The 14,312-nt window shown below is 51.6% G+C and overlaps 1 protein-coding gene across 5 annotated transcripts; it reads left to right on the top strand.

The window, feature by feature from the left end:
• The first annotated feature begins 342 nt into the window (after positions 1-342).
• Mavs (mitochondrial antiviral signaling protein) lies at positions 343-13,553 on the top strand. 5 transcript variants are annotated; one of them, XM_074074407.1, is made up of 8 exons: positions 725-765; positions 1,374-2,236; positions 4,384-4,513; positions 6,005-6,182; positions 7,422-7,594; positions 8,811-8,958; positions 10,829-11,334; positions 11,951-13,553. In XM_074074407.1, exons 3-8 carry the CDS (start codon positions 4,397-4,399, stop codon positions 12,395-12,397), a joined length of 1,569 nt encoding a protein of 522 aa, XP_073930508.1. In that variant the 5' UTR covers positions 725-765; positions 1,374-2,236; positions 4,384-4,396; the 3' UTR covers positions 12,398-13,553. The 5 variants fall into 5 exon arrangements, with proteins under 5 accessions (XP_020026771.2, XP_020026770.2, XP_073930507.1 ...); XM_020171181.2 differs by lacking the exon at positions 1,374-2,236 and having other exon boundaries at positions 631-765; positions 4,333-4,513; XM_074074406.1 differs by lacking the exon at positions 1,374-2,236 and having other exon boundaries at positions 703-765.
• Positions 13,554-14,312: the final 759 nt, after the last annotated feature.

Raw genomic sequence — 14,312 nt, 5'->3', positions numbered from 1 at the left:
TATGCTTGTAAGTAGATGTTTATCCAAAAATGAAATTGCTGGGTAATAGGGTTGGCATGTATTTTAAGTTTAGTAGTAACTGCCAAACATTACCCCAAGTTTCTTAATCTCTCTTTAAAACAGAAAGAATAAACCTACTTTATCTGATTATTGGTTAATATCTGATAGGTCAATTAACCTTGGCGTCTCTGCCCTACCCCTATCTACCCTGCAATCTCCAGTTTGAATTCTCCCAAGGGTCCACCACTGCCTAGGCACTCACGATTCTGTGACCTGTGCGTATCACCTGATGTTTACTGAGTACTGTGTGCCAAGCCCTGGGGACACAGGAGCGAGCGACATGAGGCTTTCTCCCCTCAGAGCACTTGGCTGGAGCAGGGGTAGCTTCACTTAGCGTGGGGATGGGATCCCAAACCCGCGGATGACTCCGAGGTGAGCCGCCCGCCTGATTTCTGGCAGAACCCTGGATTTCCCCGGAGAAGTTGGGGACATCAGTAAAGGAAGAAAACAATTTGCCCTCTCCCCGACCCCCGACGCCCCTAGCAGGAAACTAGGTCCAAAACCAACTCCTACCGGAGAGCTTCCCCACCCGCGCACCAAGGCCAAGTTCTGCCCCCGCCGCGCAGCCACCCACTCGTGCCCGCGAAGCCCCGCCTGCTGCCCGGCCAATGGGCGCGCGGGCCCGGCTCCGCCCCGCCCCCACCTTGGGGAGGGCTCGGCGCTGCGGACGGCGGTCAGCTGGTTGCCGGGTGGTGGCTACTCTAGGTAAGTTGGCTGCCTTGGCGCTCGGTGCTCTGGGCATGGCGCGCACCAACGTCCTTCGGGGAGGTGGGCTGCTGTGACACGAGCCCGGTGGCACTCGGAGTACGCCGGGACGCATGGGGTCGGAGTCACGCGGGGGTGCCGGGAGGGAACCGAGCGCGCGGGACTCTGGGAGAGCAAGTCCTGCGGCGCGAGGGTTCGGGACACCGAATGCCCAACTCGCTGCATCCAGCACCCGGGGGCCGGGGTAGGTGGCGCGGGGCGTCTGCGGTGGCTCTGGGAACCGTTGGACCGGAAGGAGACGGGCTGAGCTCCTGCTGCCTCTCGAAGGCCCAGGGTGACCCTCAGGCGAGGCCGAGCCCGGGTGCGCCCTGTGGCGGCCGCGCAGGGGAGTGGTTGCGGCCCGCCCTTGGATCTTGACAGTGCTCGATGGTGACACCTACCCACAACAACCTTCCTTCCGGGGGAGGACCTGGGTCCCGCCCAGGAATCCGATCCGAGGCTGTGAGGCCTGCCCCTCGGGAGGGTGGGTATTTCTAACACCGCTCCGAGGCTCCAGAGCAGTCTGGTCCAAGACTTTGGAACACTCTGCCATTTCCATTTCTCTGAAGTTGGAAGGAGGTGCCAGGAAAAGGATGGAAACAAAGTGTTAAGAAGGACGTTTTCTGTATGGATGCTGTGAAGTTTCAAAAACGTCTTGGAGGACAGTCCGCCATCTGGGAAGCAAGTCCGATGTTAACGATGTTAACGGATGTCCCCAGCCGTGTCTGAAAGATTTCCATTTCTGTCTCTTTAAGAGAAGGGACTTAATGCTGCATCTTCCCAGGGGCACTTTCATTGGCGACCACCCTCACACAGGCAGTAACCTTGGCTCTTCCCCTGGGCATAAAGGCAAGGGGTTGTGTGGCCCTCTTGCTGCAGGTATAAGGCAAGGTATAAGATCTACTGTAATGAAGCAGAAAGTCATGGGCTCAAATTCTGCGTGGACCCCTGGCCAGCTGTGTAACTTAGTATTACTTACCCCGTCCTGTGATTGTGGCAAGGACTAAGCGGAAGAATATTAGGATGTCCCTAAGTGAGCCCTCAATAAATGCGAACAACTGTGGGCTTCCTTTCCTTTTGGTGGGCTACATTCCCTCCCCGCTCCCCTCTCCCCCATCTGTGCCTGAAGGGATGAGGTTGGGCTGTAGATGAGTTCTTGCCGGATCCCCTCCTGGTACCTTCCTAGATGCCGAGAGAAGAGAAGGAGAAAGGGTCCTTCTACCTCCGCAGGGTGTTTTTTGTTCATCTTCCAAAGGGTCAGAAGGCCACCACCTCACCTCTCTGATGTGGCCTTCCCTCACTAGCGCCTGCCCCACCAGGAATGTGGCGCCTGGTGGTTGGCAGTGCTAGTCATGCAGAATGGAGCTGTGAGGCCACCAGACAGGACCGCTGACCCATTTCCCATGTAGCGCCAGCCTGGTGCCTGCAGCAGGTATGGGCACACCCTGCTCTGCAGCACTGTCTCTAGATGTCTCATGTACCATGACACCCACTTGGTCCCCTTTCCTCTGCCCTTTGCCTTCCCCATAATGCTGTTGGAGCCCTGTAGCATCCCAAACTTCACTCATTCAAAATGGAACTCCGGAGCTCCCTCTTGATCATGGCTCCTCCGTGGCATCCTTAGTGCTCCCTGGAGTGCTCAAGGAGCAGTGCTTGATTCTCTTTCCCTCCTCCCATCTCCACAAAACACCATGTATCAGGCTGTCCCTCTCCACCTCCATGGTTACCATCCTGCCACATCCATCACATCTCCCCCTGTGACCTCCTGTCTCCTCTTCCTGCTTCCACCCTTGTCCTCCTACAGCCCTCAACTACCAGAAAGGTCTTCGGTGTAAATCACATCCTCCTTCCCCCCCCCCCCCCCCCTAGAACCGTCCAGTGTTTCCCTGTTTCATTCCAGATAAAACCTGAAGTCCTTCCCTACCACACCCTACATGAGTGGCCCCTGCCACCTTTGACCTTGATCTTTGTCCCACCCCCTAGCTTTCTAAACCACTCACTGGCCTGCTTTCTATTATTCGAACATGCCAAGTTCATTCCCATCTTAGGACTTTTGTGTTTGCCTTCTGTCTGAGACACCAATCTTCTCAGGGCTGAGAACCACTCAACTCAAATGTTGATAGTTCAGGGGGGCTTTCATGACCACCCTAGTTCAAGCAGCATTCCCTTCTCCAGGGCCCTGCTTTATTTTCTCTATGCCCTGAAGTACTCTCTGGATTTCTTTTTCTTTCCTTTTTTTTTTCGCAGTACTGAGGGGTTGAACTCAGGATCTCACTCTTGCTAGGCAGGTGTCATAACACTTGAGCCACTCCACCTTCTTATTTAGGTTTACATTTACTGATCTGTTATCTGTCCCCCTCCCCCAATAGAACATGATGGCATACACCTTGTTTCTCTTATTCCCTGCCCTCCCCATGGGGAGGCAAATAAGAAACAAACAAAAACACATCTATAATTGCAAACCACGGTAAGTGCTATATAAATAATGCTTGCTTGTATTTGAGGTAGTGTAAAATTTTTAAAGATTTTATGTATAAACTACTGTATTGTCAAAACACAAGCTCTGTGAATCATTTTAAGGAAAAACTGGACAAGGCTGGCTTGAGTCACACAGTGACTTCAGAGCACTGGACCCCTGTCTCCTGTCATAAGAATATATATATAGCAAGCTTTAATGTTGTGTTTGCCGCCTTGTTCTGGAAAAAACCGATTCTAAGTCCTCAGTTCTTTGCTCTTCCTGTAATTAGCAAGCCCCTTAATTTCTTGGTACCTCATTTTCTTCATCTTTACAGTAGGATGATCCTATTATGATCAGGTACAGCTTCTTTCTTTCTCTCTCTCTCTTTCTTTCCTCCCTCCCTTCCTCCCTCCTTCTTTCCTTCCTTCCTTCCTTTTCTTTTGATATTACCCAAAAAAGCAGCACTTAAGCCAGGCACTGTTGGCTCATGCCTGTAATTTTACCTACTTATGAGGCTGAGATCTGGAGGATCACAGCTCGAGGCTAGCATGGGCAAATAGTCTGTGAGACCCCCATCTCCAAAATAACCAGAGCAAAATGGACTAAATGTGTGGCTCAAGTGGTAGAGCATCTGCTTTGCAAGTACAAAGCCCTAAGTTCAAATCCTAGCCATACCAAAAAAAAAAAAAAAAAAAAAGCAGCACTTATAGGTTGCTCTCTTGCTGTCCTGCTTTAAAGCCTCACAGGCACAGCAGCTAGGGGTACATACAGAATCCCCCTCCCCCATACACACATATGTGCTAGAGGTACATACAGACTCTTCCCAATACCAGTGGAACCCACAGGGCAGAAATGGACCGTGGATCTGTATCTGATTCTGCCACCATTCATTTTTAAGCAAATTCTTTGAGAGCCTCTGGGATCTAGTCAATAATAACATAGGATGTTTAAAGAAATTAAAGATTAAAGGAACAAAATAAAAGATTCCAAAAAATGGATAAAGAATTGCCTTCATCCAACCCCACTCCTACTCCCAGCTCTGTTCCCATGAGTGATCTCTTTTCTTGCAGTCTCTTTACCTCTCTCAGTCCATCCTCTCTTCCTGGGACCCCTCTGTTCAGAAGCTGAGCAGCCATGACCTTTGCTGAGGACAAGACCTATAAGTATATCTGCCGCCATCACAGCGATTTTTGCCGGGTTGATGTTCTAGAGATTCTGCCTTACCTGCCCTGCCTTACAGCCAGCGACCAGGTGAGCCAGCGAAGTGATAGCCAGACACAGGACTGGGGGCAAGGCTGTAGAATTTCCAAGTTCAGCTCCATCCCAGTTCTTCACTCAGGACAGAGCCAGCTCCCTCCTTCCTTCTGGGTTTTGCTTCTAGTCTTAGCTGCTTTTCTAATTTAGATCAAAGTATGGTTCCCCGTGGCTTTTCTAACCCCGCCAGCTCCCTCTTGTGTTGTTTTTGTGTAGTGCTTAAAAATATGGTGTTGGCATTCTGGGATGTTCTGGCTCTGATTCCCACACCTACTATTTTTCAGAACCTGTTCTTCATCTCTCTTGTCCTTTCCTTCATCTGCTTAGTTTTGATTCCATTTTCCTTGTTGTGGGACTGTGCCCTGGAATCTGAGCCCTGGGACTCAGATTTGAGAGCTCATAGGAGCTAGATCTCTCTTGCTCCACTTGGACTTGCTATGGGCCCCCTGGGCTCATTAGCCAATGAAGTGGCAAAGCCCCTTTCTGCTTTAGTTGCTCTCAGATGGGACCCCTGTGCTCCCAGCACAAGGTTTTCTTTTTCTTTTTCTTTATTTATTTTTGAGACAGGGTCTTTCTATGTAGTGTAGGCTGGCCTGTAGGCTCTGAGGGTTCTTTTGGGACCCAAAAGACACCTGTCCTCAAGTGTCTCAAGAGTACCATTGCGTTGGGGACTGATGGGTCACGTCTGTATTCCCAGCAATGGCAGGAAGCATAACATAGGAGGATCTCAGTCCAGGCTGGCTTGTGCAAATAAACCAAAATAACCAGAGCAAAAAGGATTGGAGGTATGGCACAAGTGATAGAATGCCTGCCTAGCAAGTAAAATTTCAATGACCTGGAACTCACTATCCTCCTGCCTCAGCCTCCCAAGTGCTGGGATTGCAGGTGTGTACCACCATGCCCAGCTTAGTTCCTATGAGTTTCATTTGTGCTGTTTGATTGCTTGATTTTATATGGGAAATTGGGTTGCTATAAAAACTCTGCAGCTGTTGTCATCTTCCCCGAATACCCTCCCCCAGTACTCAGCCTTGTTTCCCATTCTTGGCCCCTCTTTTCTTCTTTACCCCCATTCACTTTACTGTTGTCATGCATTTTCCTCCTCTGCTCACCCAAACCTCTCTCTTTACTTTGGGGGCTGCCTAAACCCAAGGCTTTGGATTCCTGGTCCACTGCTGTAGGGTCTTTGCTAGTTTACTCTGCTAAGCCTGTTTCCTCATCAGGAAAGTAGGGATAATTAGCTCTATGTAGGATAATTCATATAAAGCCTTAGGGAGAGGATAGGCTGGAGCTGTAGCCTGTTTCCTGACAGCTGCCTTTATTGTTGCTAGTTGTGTTCCTCATTCTTTACTTGGTTTCCTGCCCTGACCTTGTCCTGGGTGGTCTCTACAGCTGCTTTCTTCTTGATACTCCCTCTGCACTATCCCTCTTCTGGGTGGGGGAGGGGTGGGGACCACCTGTCTTGAGCAGGGAGGCTGCACTCTCTTCCAGGACCGACTGCGGGCCTCCTACACACGCCTGGGGAACCGGGACACACTCTGGGAGCTCTTCAACAACCTCCAGCGGCGGCCAGGCTGGGTGGACTTCTTCATTGGGGCATTGAGGTCCTGTGAGCTGCCTGGGCTCGCTGAACAAGTGGCTGGAGTCTACCAGAGCTATCTACCTCGTGGTGAGCTGCCTGCCCTGGCATTGCTCTTGGGCCTCCTGCCTTTCTCTCACCCTCCCTCCCATCACTCCTGAGCAAAGAACACACTGGTAGATCCTGGCTGAGTTACTTATGAGCTGTGTCCCTTTGGCCAAGTCCCTTAATTTCTTTGATCCTCAGATTTCTCCTCTGCAAAATGACAGTGTCTGCCATGGAAGACCGCAGTGGATGGACACCTCAGGATGATGCACTTACATGTGCTCAGCATAGGGACCTCATTTTTGTAGCTAGGGTGTTTGCCTTCCACATCTCTCTCCACCTGCAACTCCTTCATCTCCTTCTCTCCATTCCTGTCCTTACATTTTGGTCTCCACCCCCTTTCCTCCCCAGCTGCCCAGTTTTTCCTTAATTCCCCTCAATGCCCCTGCCAGTGACCAGAGGGGATTTAGTGGGATGGGATCTGAGAAAGAGTTCAGAGCACCCCTGAAATCTCAGTTACCCTTACAGCTTAGGATACTCCATGTTTGCTTTTCTTTCTTTTTTTTCCCCCCTTTTTTCATAACTGGTATCTTCATTTGATAATTTTTTTTTTGTGGTACTGGGGTTTGATGCAGTTGTTTTGTTTTGATGGGACTGAGATTTGAACTCAGGACCTCGTGCTTGCAAAGCAAGTGCTCTACCACTTGAGCCACACCTCCAGTTCGGTACTGGGGTTTGAACTCAGGTCCTCACACTTGCTAGGCAGGCACCCTACCACTTGAGCCACTCTGCCGGCTCTGTTTTGGATTGGGTATTTTCAAGATAAAGTCTCCTGAACTATTTGCCTGGGACTGGCTTTTAACCTCGGATCCTCATGATCTCTGCCTCCTGAGTAGCTAGGATTATAGGTGTGAGCTACCTGCCAGGCAATAGCGATCTTTTGATTATAAACAACTGTGGGAGGGCTGGGGTATGTGGTGGCAGGGGTCAGTTGGGGGTGAGAGCTGTGAGGAGAAGAAAGCCTTGGGTCAGAGAAAGGCTGACCACTGACACAGCCTGTGTGGGGAGGGGCTTAAGAGCCCTCCTGCCCCCTTGCCACTTCTCCTATCTCCCTCTCACTCCTGTACTGTCCTAGTGATGCATATAGCATCCCACATCAGGTCAGTGCATCCCACATCAGGTCAGCTTTCAGAGTTAAGAAGAAGGGCTGGGAACCCAAAGACCTCTACCATAACCAGGATACCCATGGTTATTTCTTGACATCACCGTATCTTTCTCCTCCAGGAACCCCACCCAACTCCTCTAACCCATTGGAAGTGATGCCAGCAATTTCTGCCGAGGGTCCAGAAGCCTCTGCACCTGCTACTGTCCACAGCATCCCTCACAATGGCTATCGAGGGGAACCAAGCTATCCCAGGCCTATCCAGGACACCCAGCCACCAAAGTCCCCAGAAGAGGTACGTCCTCATAGACTACTTTAGGCTATCCACTTTTGTATTCCTGTCTGCCTACCCAGCCTTTCAGAAGCTCTCCCCCTGCCTCCATAAATCATGCCTAATCTCTGCTAAAAACCCCAGAGCTCCCAGACTACTAGCCTGCTTGCCAGACCTGTGGTAACCCCCCAGCACTCTGTCATTAGCCCACTGGGAGGCCACAGTTTGGAGGTCTTTGGAAAGGTTGTGTGAGATGTGGAGCTGAGTGGCGAAGCCTGGGGAATGACCAGTTTGGTGGGGGGTAGAGGGTATGGAGGTCATGGTGGATGATGGGGACTAGGATTATCACCGGTAAAGTGTGGGGGGAAAGATGACCAGTTCTACTGAGATGTGATGCGTAGGCCAAGGAGTACCCAGGAGATACCAAATGGTGGATCTGAGGCCACAGGGTCTGTGCAGACCCCCTGAAGAAAGGACTCTGTGCAGTGGCTGCAGAGAGAGGGAGAGGGAGATGGAGATGGAGATGGAGATGGAGATGGAGAGAGAGAGAGAGAGAGAGAGAGAGAGAGAGAGAGAGAGAGAGAGAGAGAGACCTTTCCATAGGACCAGACAGGTGGATAAGGACAACCATAGGTCAGTGTGTGGTTTTTTTTGGGAGAGGGGTATGGGGATTTGAACTCAGGGTCTTGAGCTTGTTGGGCAGATTCTCTACCACTTGAGTCATGGATCCCTTTTTGCTTTAGTTGTTTTTCAAGTAGGGTCTGGTGTTTATGGCTGGGGTCCTCCATGATCCTTCTATTTATACTTCTTGGGTAGCTGGAATGACAGGTACTTGCCACTATGCCCAGCAAACTTTTTTTGCCTGAGCTGGTCTTGAACTGGGATCCTCCCATTCTCCACTTCTTGAATGACTAGGATTAATGGCATGAACCATTGCAGCTGGCCTTGCTTTTCAGTTTTTTTTTAAGTGTTGGGACTCAAACCCAGCACCCTGTGCATGCTAGACAAGTATTCTACTGAATGACACTTTCAGCTCCCTGGTGTGTGTTCTCTAAGACATAGGTGCAAGGTTATGCCAGACAGAGGATCTGGCAGTGATCAGAAGGAAGGCAAAGGCTCCCTTGGTTCCTGGGTTCCAGGGTGTGGGCTTAGACCTGCAGGAGATGTCCCAAGAACATCAGCTCCCCTCTGCCAGCTCTTGGAAGAAACAACTTCCTTACTCACATTTCCCTTCTTGCAGAGTTCAGAGCAGGCCCATGGTCCTGGGGATGTCCAGAGGACATCCAGTGGCTCCTTGAAGCCCTCATCTAACCTGCCGGTCCTCAGCCCTCTGACCTCCAGCAGGCATCAGGAGCAGGACCCAGTACTGGGCAGCACTCACATAGCAGGTATGTAGCAATGCAATGTTTGAGGGCCTCTCTGACCTCCCAAGTGAAGGTTAGGATTAGAGTTGCCCCTTGGCCTTCCTTGGACAGGAGGCAAGGTGGGAAAAAAGGGTGTTCACTCCAAGGAGCAGAACAGTTCTTTAGGGAACATTTCAGTTAGCACTGGCTGTGTAACAAATAGTTCAAAAAGTATCTTTAGATAGTTTAAAATGTAACCATTGTTTTGCACATGACTGACATGCCAAACAGTTTGGGTCTTGGCTGAATTTCCTCTAGTGAGTTCACCCACATATACATGTGCTCTACTTCTGCCTGTTGGTTCGGGCACCTTTGCTCTTTTCCATGTCATCTCCCATCTCATTGCAGTTGGGCAGAGCTGAGAGGGAGGGAGGGAAGGAGAGGAGGGGAGGGGAAGCAAAAGCTTAAAACTGGCAGTGTACCTCCTGCCCAAGTTATAAGGCCAGCCCAGATTCAAAGAGTGGAGAAATGTATATCCTTAGATGGGAGGACTGGCAAAGTCACACTGCAGAGGGGCTAGTTGCTACATGGGTGTGTATTGCTGTACATTGCTGTACTGGTGGGGAAGAGAATTAAGGCCACTTCTGTACTTTGCCACAAGGACCTTCTAGGAATCAGCCAAGGCCTGGAGGACAGGAAGGACAGTAAAGGATGGACGTGCTGTTGGCAGGGAGCCCTTAGGCACTGTCCTGCCCCAAAGGTGTCTCCAGTTCCCAGAAAATCACTAATATATCGCATCCCCCAGAGGAAGTGTGGTCTTCATCAGCCAGGGGCCTGGACCCCATACCAGTACTCCCCCCTCAGGGGTAAACACTGTCCAACCTGATCAGTGTTTCTCCACTACTTCCCAACTGTGTTCCACATAACACTGGTCACATATGTCACACTGGTCACTGGACACATGGCCAGCCCTTGGTGTCCAGGGACAGTTACAGGCATAAGAATGGTTAAAGGTTGGGAATAGCTATCTTGGTGCCCTCCCCTCCTGCCACCCCTAATAGCCCCAAGCATCTGTTCCTGCTTTGCGACATTCGCTTGTCATGGATGCTACTGTGGCCCATGGGGGCAAAGGGCACATTTATTTATTTATTGGCAGTACTGGGGTTTGAACTCAGGGCCTCGTGCTTGCTTGGCCAGTGCTGTATTACTTGAGCCATACCCCCAGTCCAAAGCACTTTAATTTTAATATGTTTGTAGATACAAGTCTCCTGAAAATCTCTGGGTTAGATCTGGGGATGGAGACATCAAACATTGCTCTTGACATTTGTCAGCCGTGGAGTCTGATGTGGATCCTCAGAACCCCATGGAGATTTCTGATGCTGCTGCCCTTATGGACTGTCACTCCCTGTTACTTCCTGCTCCCCAAGGTCAGGCTTCTTCTGGGAGGTGGCTTTGTCCTTACCCTGAAGCCTCTGATGCCACTTAATTGGTGTGAGGGATTCTGTTTGAGCGATCCTGCTATCCTTTGTCCTTGTCCAAGATTGTTCCTGCTCAGGCGAAACAAGGGACAACAGTGAGGGGAGCGCCCAGAATTCCACCAGGCTAAGGAGGAGGTAGAAAGGCAGAAATGGGAAGAGTGGGGATGTCCCAAGTGGGAGACAAGAAGCAAGCTCCTGGGTATGGTTTGAGGGAAGGACCATTTCACTCTTGTGACAAGACAGACTTGGGTCTAGGTCAGGGTACCTGTTGAGCCTTCAGGCCTGAGAGCATTGACCAAAGGAATGGTGGAGTCTCCTGCATGGGCAGGAGATTGGGAGGCCTGGATATAGTAGGGACAATGTGATCTGGGGCAGAGGGACCCTCTTCTAGGGTAAAATGGTTCTGTGGGTTTCTACCTTTGTTTTGCCATCTGCAGGTGCTGTCTCCAGCCCCACATCACCCCGCGGGCCTGTGTCTCCAACTGTCTCCTTCCAGCCCCTGGTCCGTTCTACTTCCAGGGCAAGCCACTTGCCTGGACTAGCAGGGTCAGCTATGTCTGTTGGCTCCTCCTCCCCTTCCTCCATTGGCTTAGCTTCTACAAAGGGAGCTGGTGATCATGCTAAGGCTACCATTTGCCCGAGCGATGCAGAGGTACCCGCCAACTCTATGACTACCAACTCAGCACCTTCTCCCACCACCCTGATGCCTACCAAAGTGCCTGCCAACACAGCACTTGTCAGCACAGTGCCTTCCAAGTTGCCCACCAACTCAAAGCCCCCTGGTGCAATGCTTCCTACTGTGCTTACCAATCCAGCACCATCCAAATTGCCCATCAATGCAACACGTGCTGGCACAATGCCATCCAGAGTGCCCACTGGCATGGGGTCCTCCAGGGTGCCTGCCACCACATTGCCCTCCAACAGGAGCAGCAGCAGAACCAAGGTGAGTTCTCATTCTTTCTCAGTGACTTTGGCCTTTTCCCTAGGAGAACTGATCCTTCAGGCCCTGTCCTTGGACTCTACCCTGTCCTCATACTGTATTGAGCCTGGAGTCCATGTGCTCTCCTTGAAGTTGTAGGGACAACTGAAAAGCAGCCTCATCCAGACCCCACACCATGTCCTCCATAAGAACTCCTAAGTGGGGACCCTCAGCATAGTCTGACATGGAGACCACCCTCACTCAGTTGGAGTTCCAAGCCCCTAGTTAAGCTAAGCAACACCATTTTGCAGATGAGGTAGCGAGGAAGAGTGGAGCACAGTGGCCCGTATGCCCAGGCAATGAAGGATGGCCTATACCCCAGGAAGGGCTCCCCACTGGGGGTGAACTCACAGTCAGGACAATAAGTGGGAGAAGGCTGCCCTGGAAGGCCTACCCATGATATACTGCAGGGCCTTGGTGCCTTCCTCCCTCGCTGCATCTGCACCACCAGTGTGTTGGGTCCCTAAGAGAGGGTGGTTTTAGGGGCATTATGGTCTGGGAACCCAGGAGTTGGGTCACCCAACCTAGCTTGTCTCCCTGCCACCCCCAACCCCTTCCAGTACTCTCTTTGTTTTCCCAGGACACCCCAGAAGCTCCAGCACCCAGAACTGCCTTTGGAGGCAGCTCGCCCTGGCCATGCAGGAGCTCTGGGCCAGAGCTGAGCAAGCCTGGTGTGCTGGTATCCCAACTGGATAGTCCATTCTCAGGCTGTTCCGAGGACCTTGCCATCAGCCCCAGCAACTCCCTGGGCTCAGAGCCTGGCCATACCCCCAAACCTGGCCACAACCTGGAGCCCGACCATAGTCCAGAGGAAAACGAGTATGTGTCCTTTGCAATTCATGTGGCTGAGGACCCCAGCACTGACCTCCAGGAAGAAAACGCTGTGCTGCTAACCACTGCACAGCCCGAGGAAGGGGAGGTGCAGTGCGTGAATGCTGTGTCCTGGGGTACATGGCTTGGGGTGGCTGGGGCTGCCTTCGCACTCCTGACTGCACTCATGGTGGTGCGGCGACATCTGCTCCAGTGAAGCCTCAGTCCTGTACCTGGTGCCAGTAAACTGCTGTGATCAGCCATGCACTTTCTCCTGGGTGGGCTGGCCAGGGGCTGAGTTAGAGGGGAGCTCAGGGACTTTGGGTTTGGTGGGGGCCTCACCCAGTCCTGGCAGCAGTTCTGTCTTAGCTCATGCCCTCTGCTTGTCCCTTACCATCCTCGACTTTCTGGGCTCTGGATTGCTCACAGTGCTTCTGATCTGCCCACCTGGCAGAGTGAATTGTCACTGGAGGTGCTCCTGAGGAGGCGCCCTGACCAGGCCTCAACCCTGTTTGCCAAGACTGCAGATCAGGAGGTACCATTGGAGAGCACTCCAGGTTGGCAATGCCCCTCATCCTACCCAGGTCCCGTGAGGCCAGAGTGCAGGAGTGCTGGGTGGGGGACCCCACAAGACCTTCCTTCTACCTTGCAGTCCAGCCTGAGGCTTTGGCATTGGAGCTGGGGGAGCAACAGGGTGGCTGGTCTCTGGGGAGCCAGCTGCTTTGAGTCCCTTGCCCTCCTCATCCCTTCCACTGCCAGGCAACCCTTGGGGGAGGTCCACAGAAGTTTCTGGCAGACCCCCAAGGAAGCCAGAAGCAGATGGCAGACCCAAGGAAGACCTCTGGAACACCCTCTAGCCTCCTCACTCCTGCCTCCTCTCCCTCCCTCCTGGTCTCCATTCTCTCTGGCTCCTTTGGTTGGGGAAGGGACACCTAGTGGGTAGAGCTCAGGCTGGGTTTGGATTTCAGCTCCACCCTTTTTGGGCTGGCCTAATTTCTCCACCTGGGCAGTGACTCTAACTTCCTTCATTGGGTTCTTTTAAGATTGAAGCATACAGGTGTTTGCCAAGTGCCTGGCTCAGAGAGGCCACTTCTCTCCTTTCCAGTCCTGTCAAGCTGATAGTTTGAGAGGTAGAGCACAAGTGACGAGGGTGCACTTTGCAGGGAGGGCAGTCTTGACCTGCATCTTGCTCTTCTCACTAGCTCTGTGATCTCGGGCAAGGTATTAACCTTTCTGTGCCTCATTTTTCTCACTTGTTAAATGGGGTTGAGTGTGTGTGTGTGTGTGTGTGTGTGTGTGTGTGTGTGTGTGTGTGTCTGTCTGTCTGTCTGTCTTGTCATGAGGATTAAATGAGTTTGTCTGTGTAAATCTTACAGTGAGTCCTGGCATTTACTAAGGGTTGGATATATATTGTTACTATCACTACTAAGTGGGGAGGTGCTGGAGCTTTTGGCTACACCTAGTAGCCTTTAGAGGTCAAACTGCACCCTGCTGCCTCCCCCTCCTTTTGTTTGCCTCTTATTACTGCCTGTGTTTTGGAGAGTTATTGGGGAAGGAGGCATGTCCACTGGACAACTGTGCAGGATAGGGCTAGTGTTCCATCAGTTAGGTGTGCTCTCTGCACCTCCATCCACAGGAAGACTGCTACATTTACATCATAAACATGGTGGGGTGCATTCAGGGTGTGCTTGTGGGTTCTTTTCAGGTGGTCTTTGCTTGGCAAGGGGTAAGCACAGGACCTATCTTCATTCTGGGCTTTGCAGAGACAAGAACTAGAGCCCTTGGTGACTTGAGGAGTGGGGCTTACTGTGTCCCCCGCCAAAGTTATCAGCCTATAGGGAAGCTTTCCCTTGCACTGCCCTAAAGGACTTCAGTGGCCCAATGACCTCTACTTCCGAACTTCAACCCACACTCCAAACTCCACAACCTGCATCCAGAAGTGATGTGTCTTCAAACTGTCTGCACCACTTCTCATCCACCCTTGCTCCTAACCAACCCTTTGCTCCCCACACCAACCCAGGTACCAGGCCCGCTGGGTCAGTGAATCATTCATGCATGGGTACTAGTTTTAATGTATAACCTTCCCAACATAGCTTTGAAAAAATGTATCTCAAGAATGCAATGTGAAGCCG

The sequence above is a fragment of the Castor canadensis genome, chromosome 5 (assembly GCF_047511655.1).
Source record: "Castor canadensis chromosome 5, mCasCan1.hap1v2, whole genome shotgun sequence".
In the NCBI taxonomy this organism is placed as follows: domain Eukaryota; kingdom Metazoa; phylum Chordata; class Mammalia; order Rodentia; family Castoridae; genus Castor; species Castor canadensis.
This window is presented reverse-complemented; position numbering and strand designations above follow the sequence as displayed.

Bases quoted from the DNA above. Each gene is read 5' to 3' on its own strand.
- Mavs (XM_020171181.2), top strand. From the start codon at position 4,397: ATGACCTTTGCTGAGGACAAGACCTATAAGTATATCTGCCGCCATCAC. The intron at 6,183-7,421 runs GTGAGCTGCCTG...TTTCTCCTCCAG, and splicing joins CCAGAGCTATCTACCTCGTG to GAACCCCACCCAACTCCTCT. The intron at 8,959-10,828 runs GTATGTAGCAAT...TGCCATCTGCAG, and splicing joins GGGCAGCACTCACATAGCAG to GTGCTGTCTCCAGCCCCACA.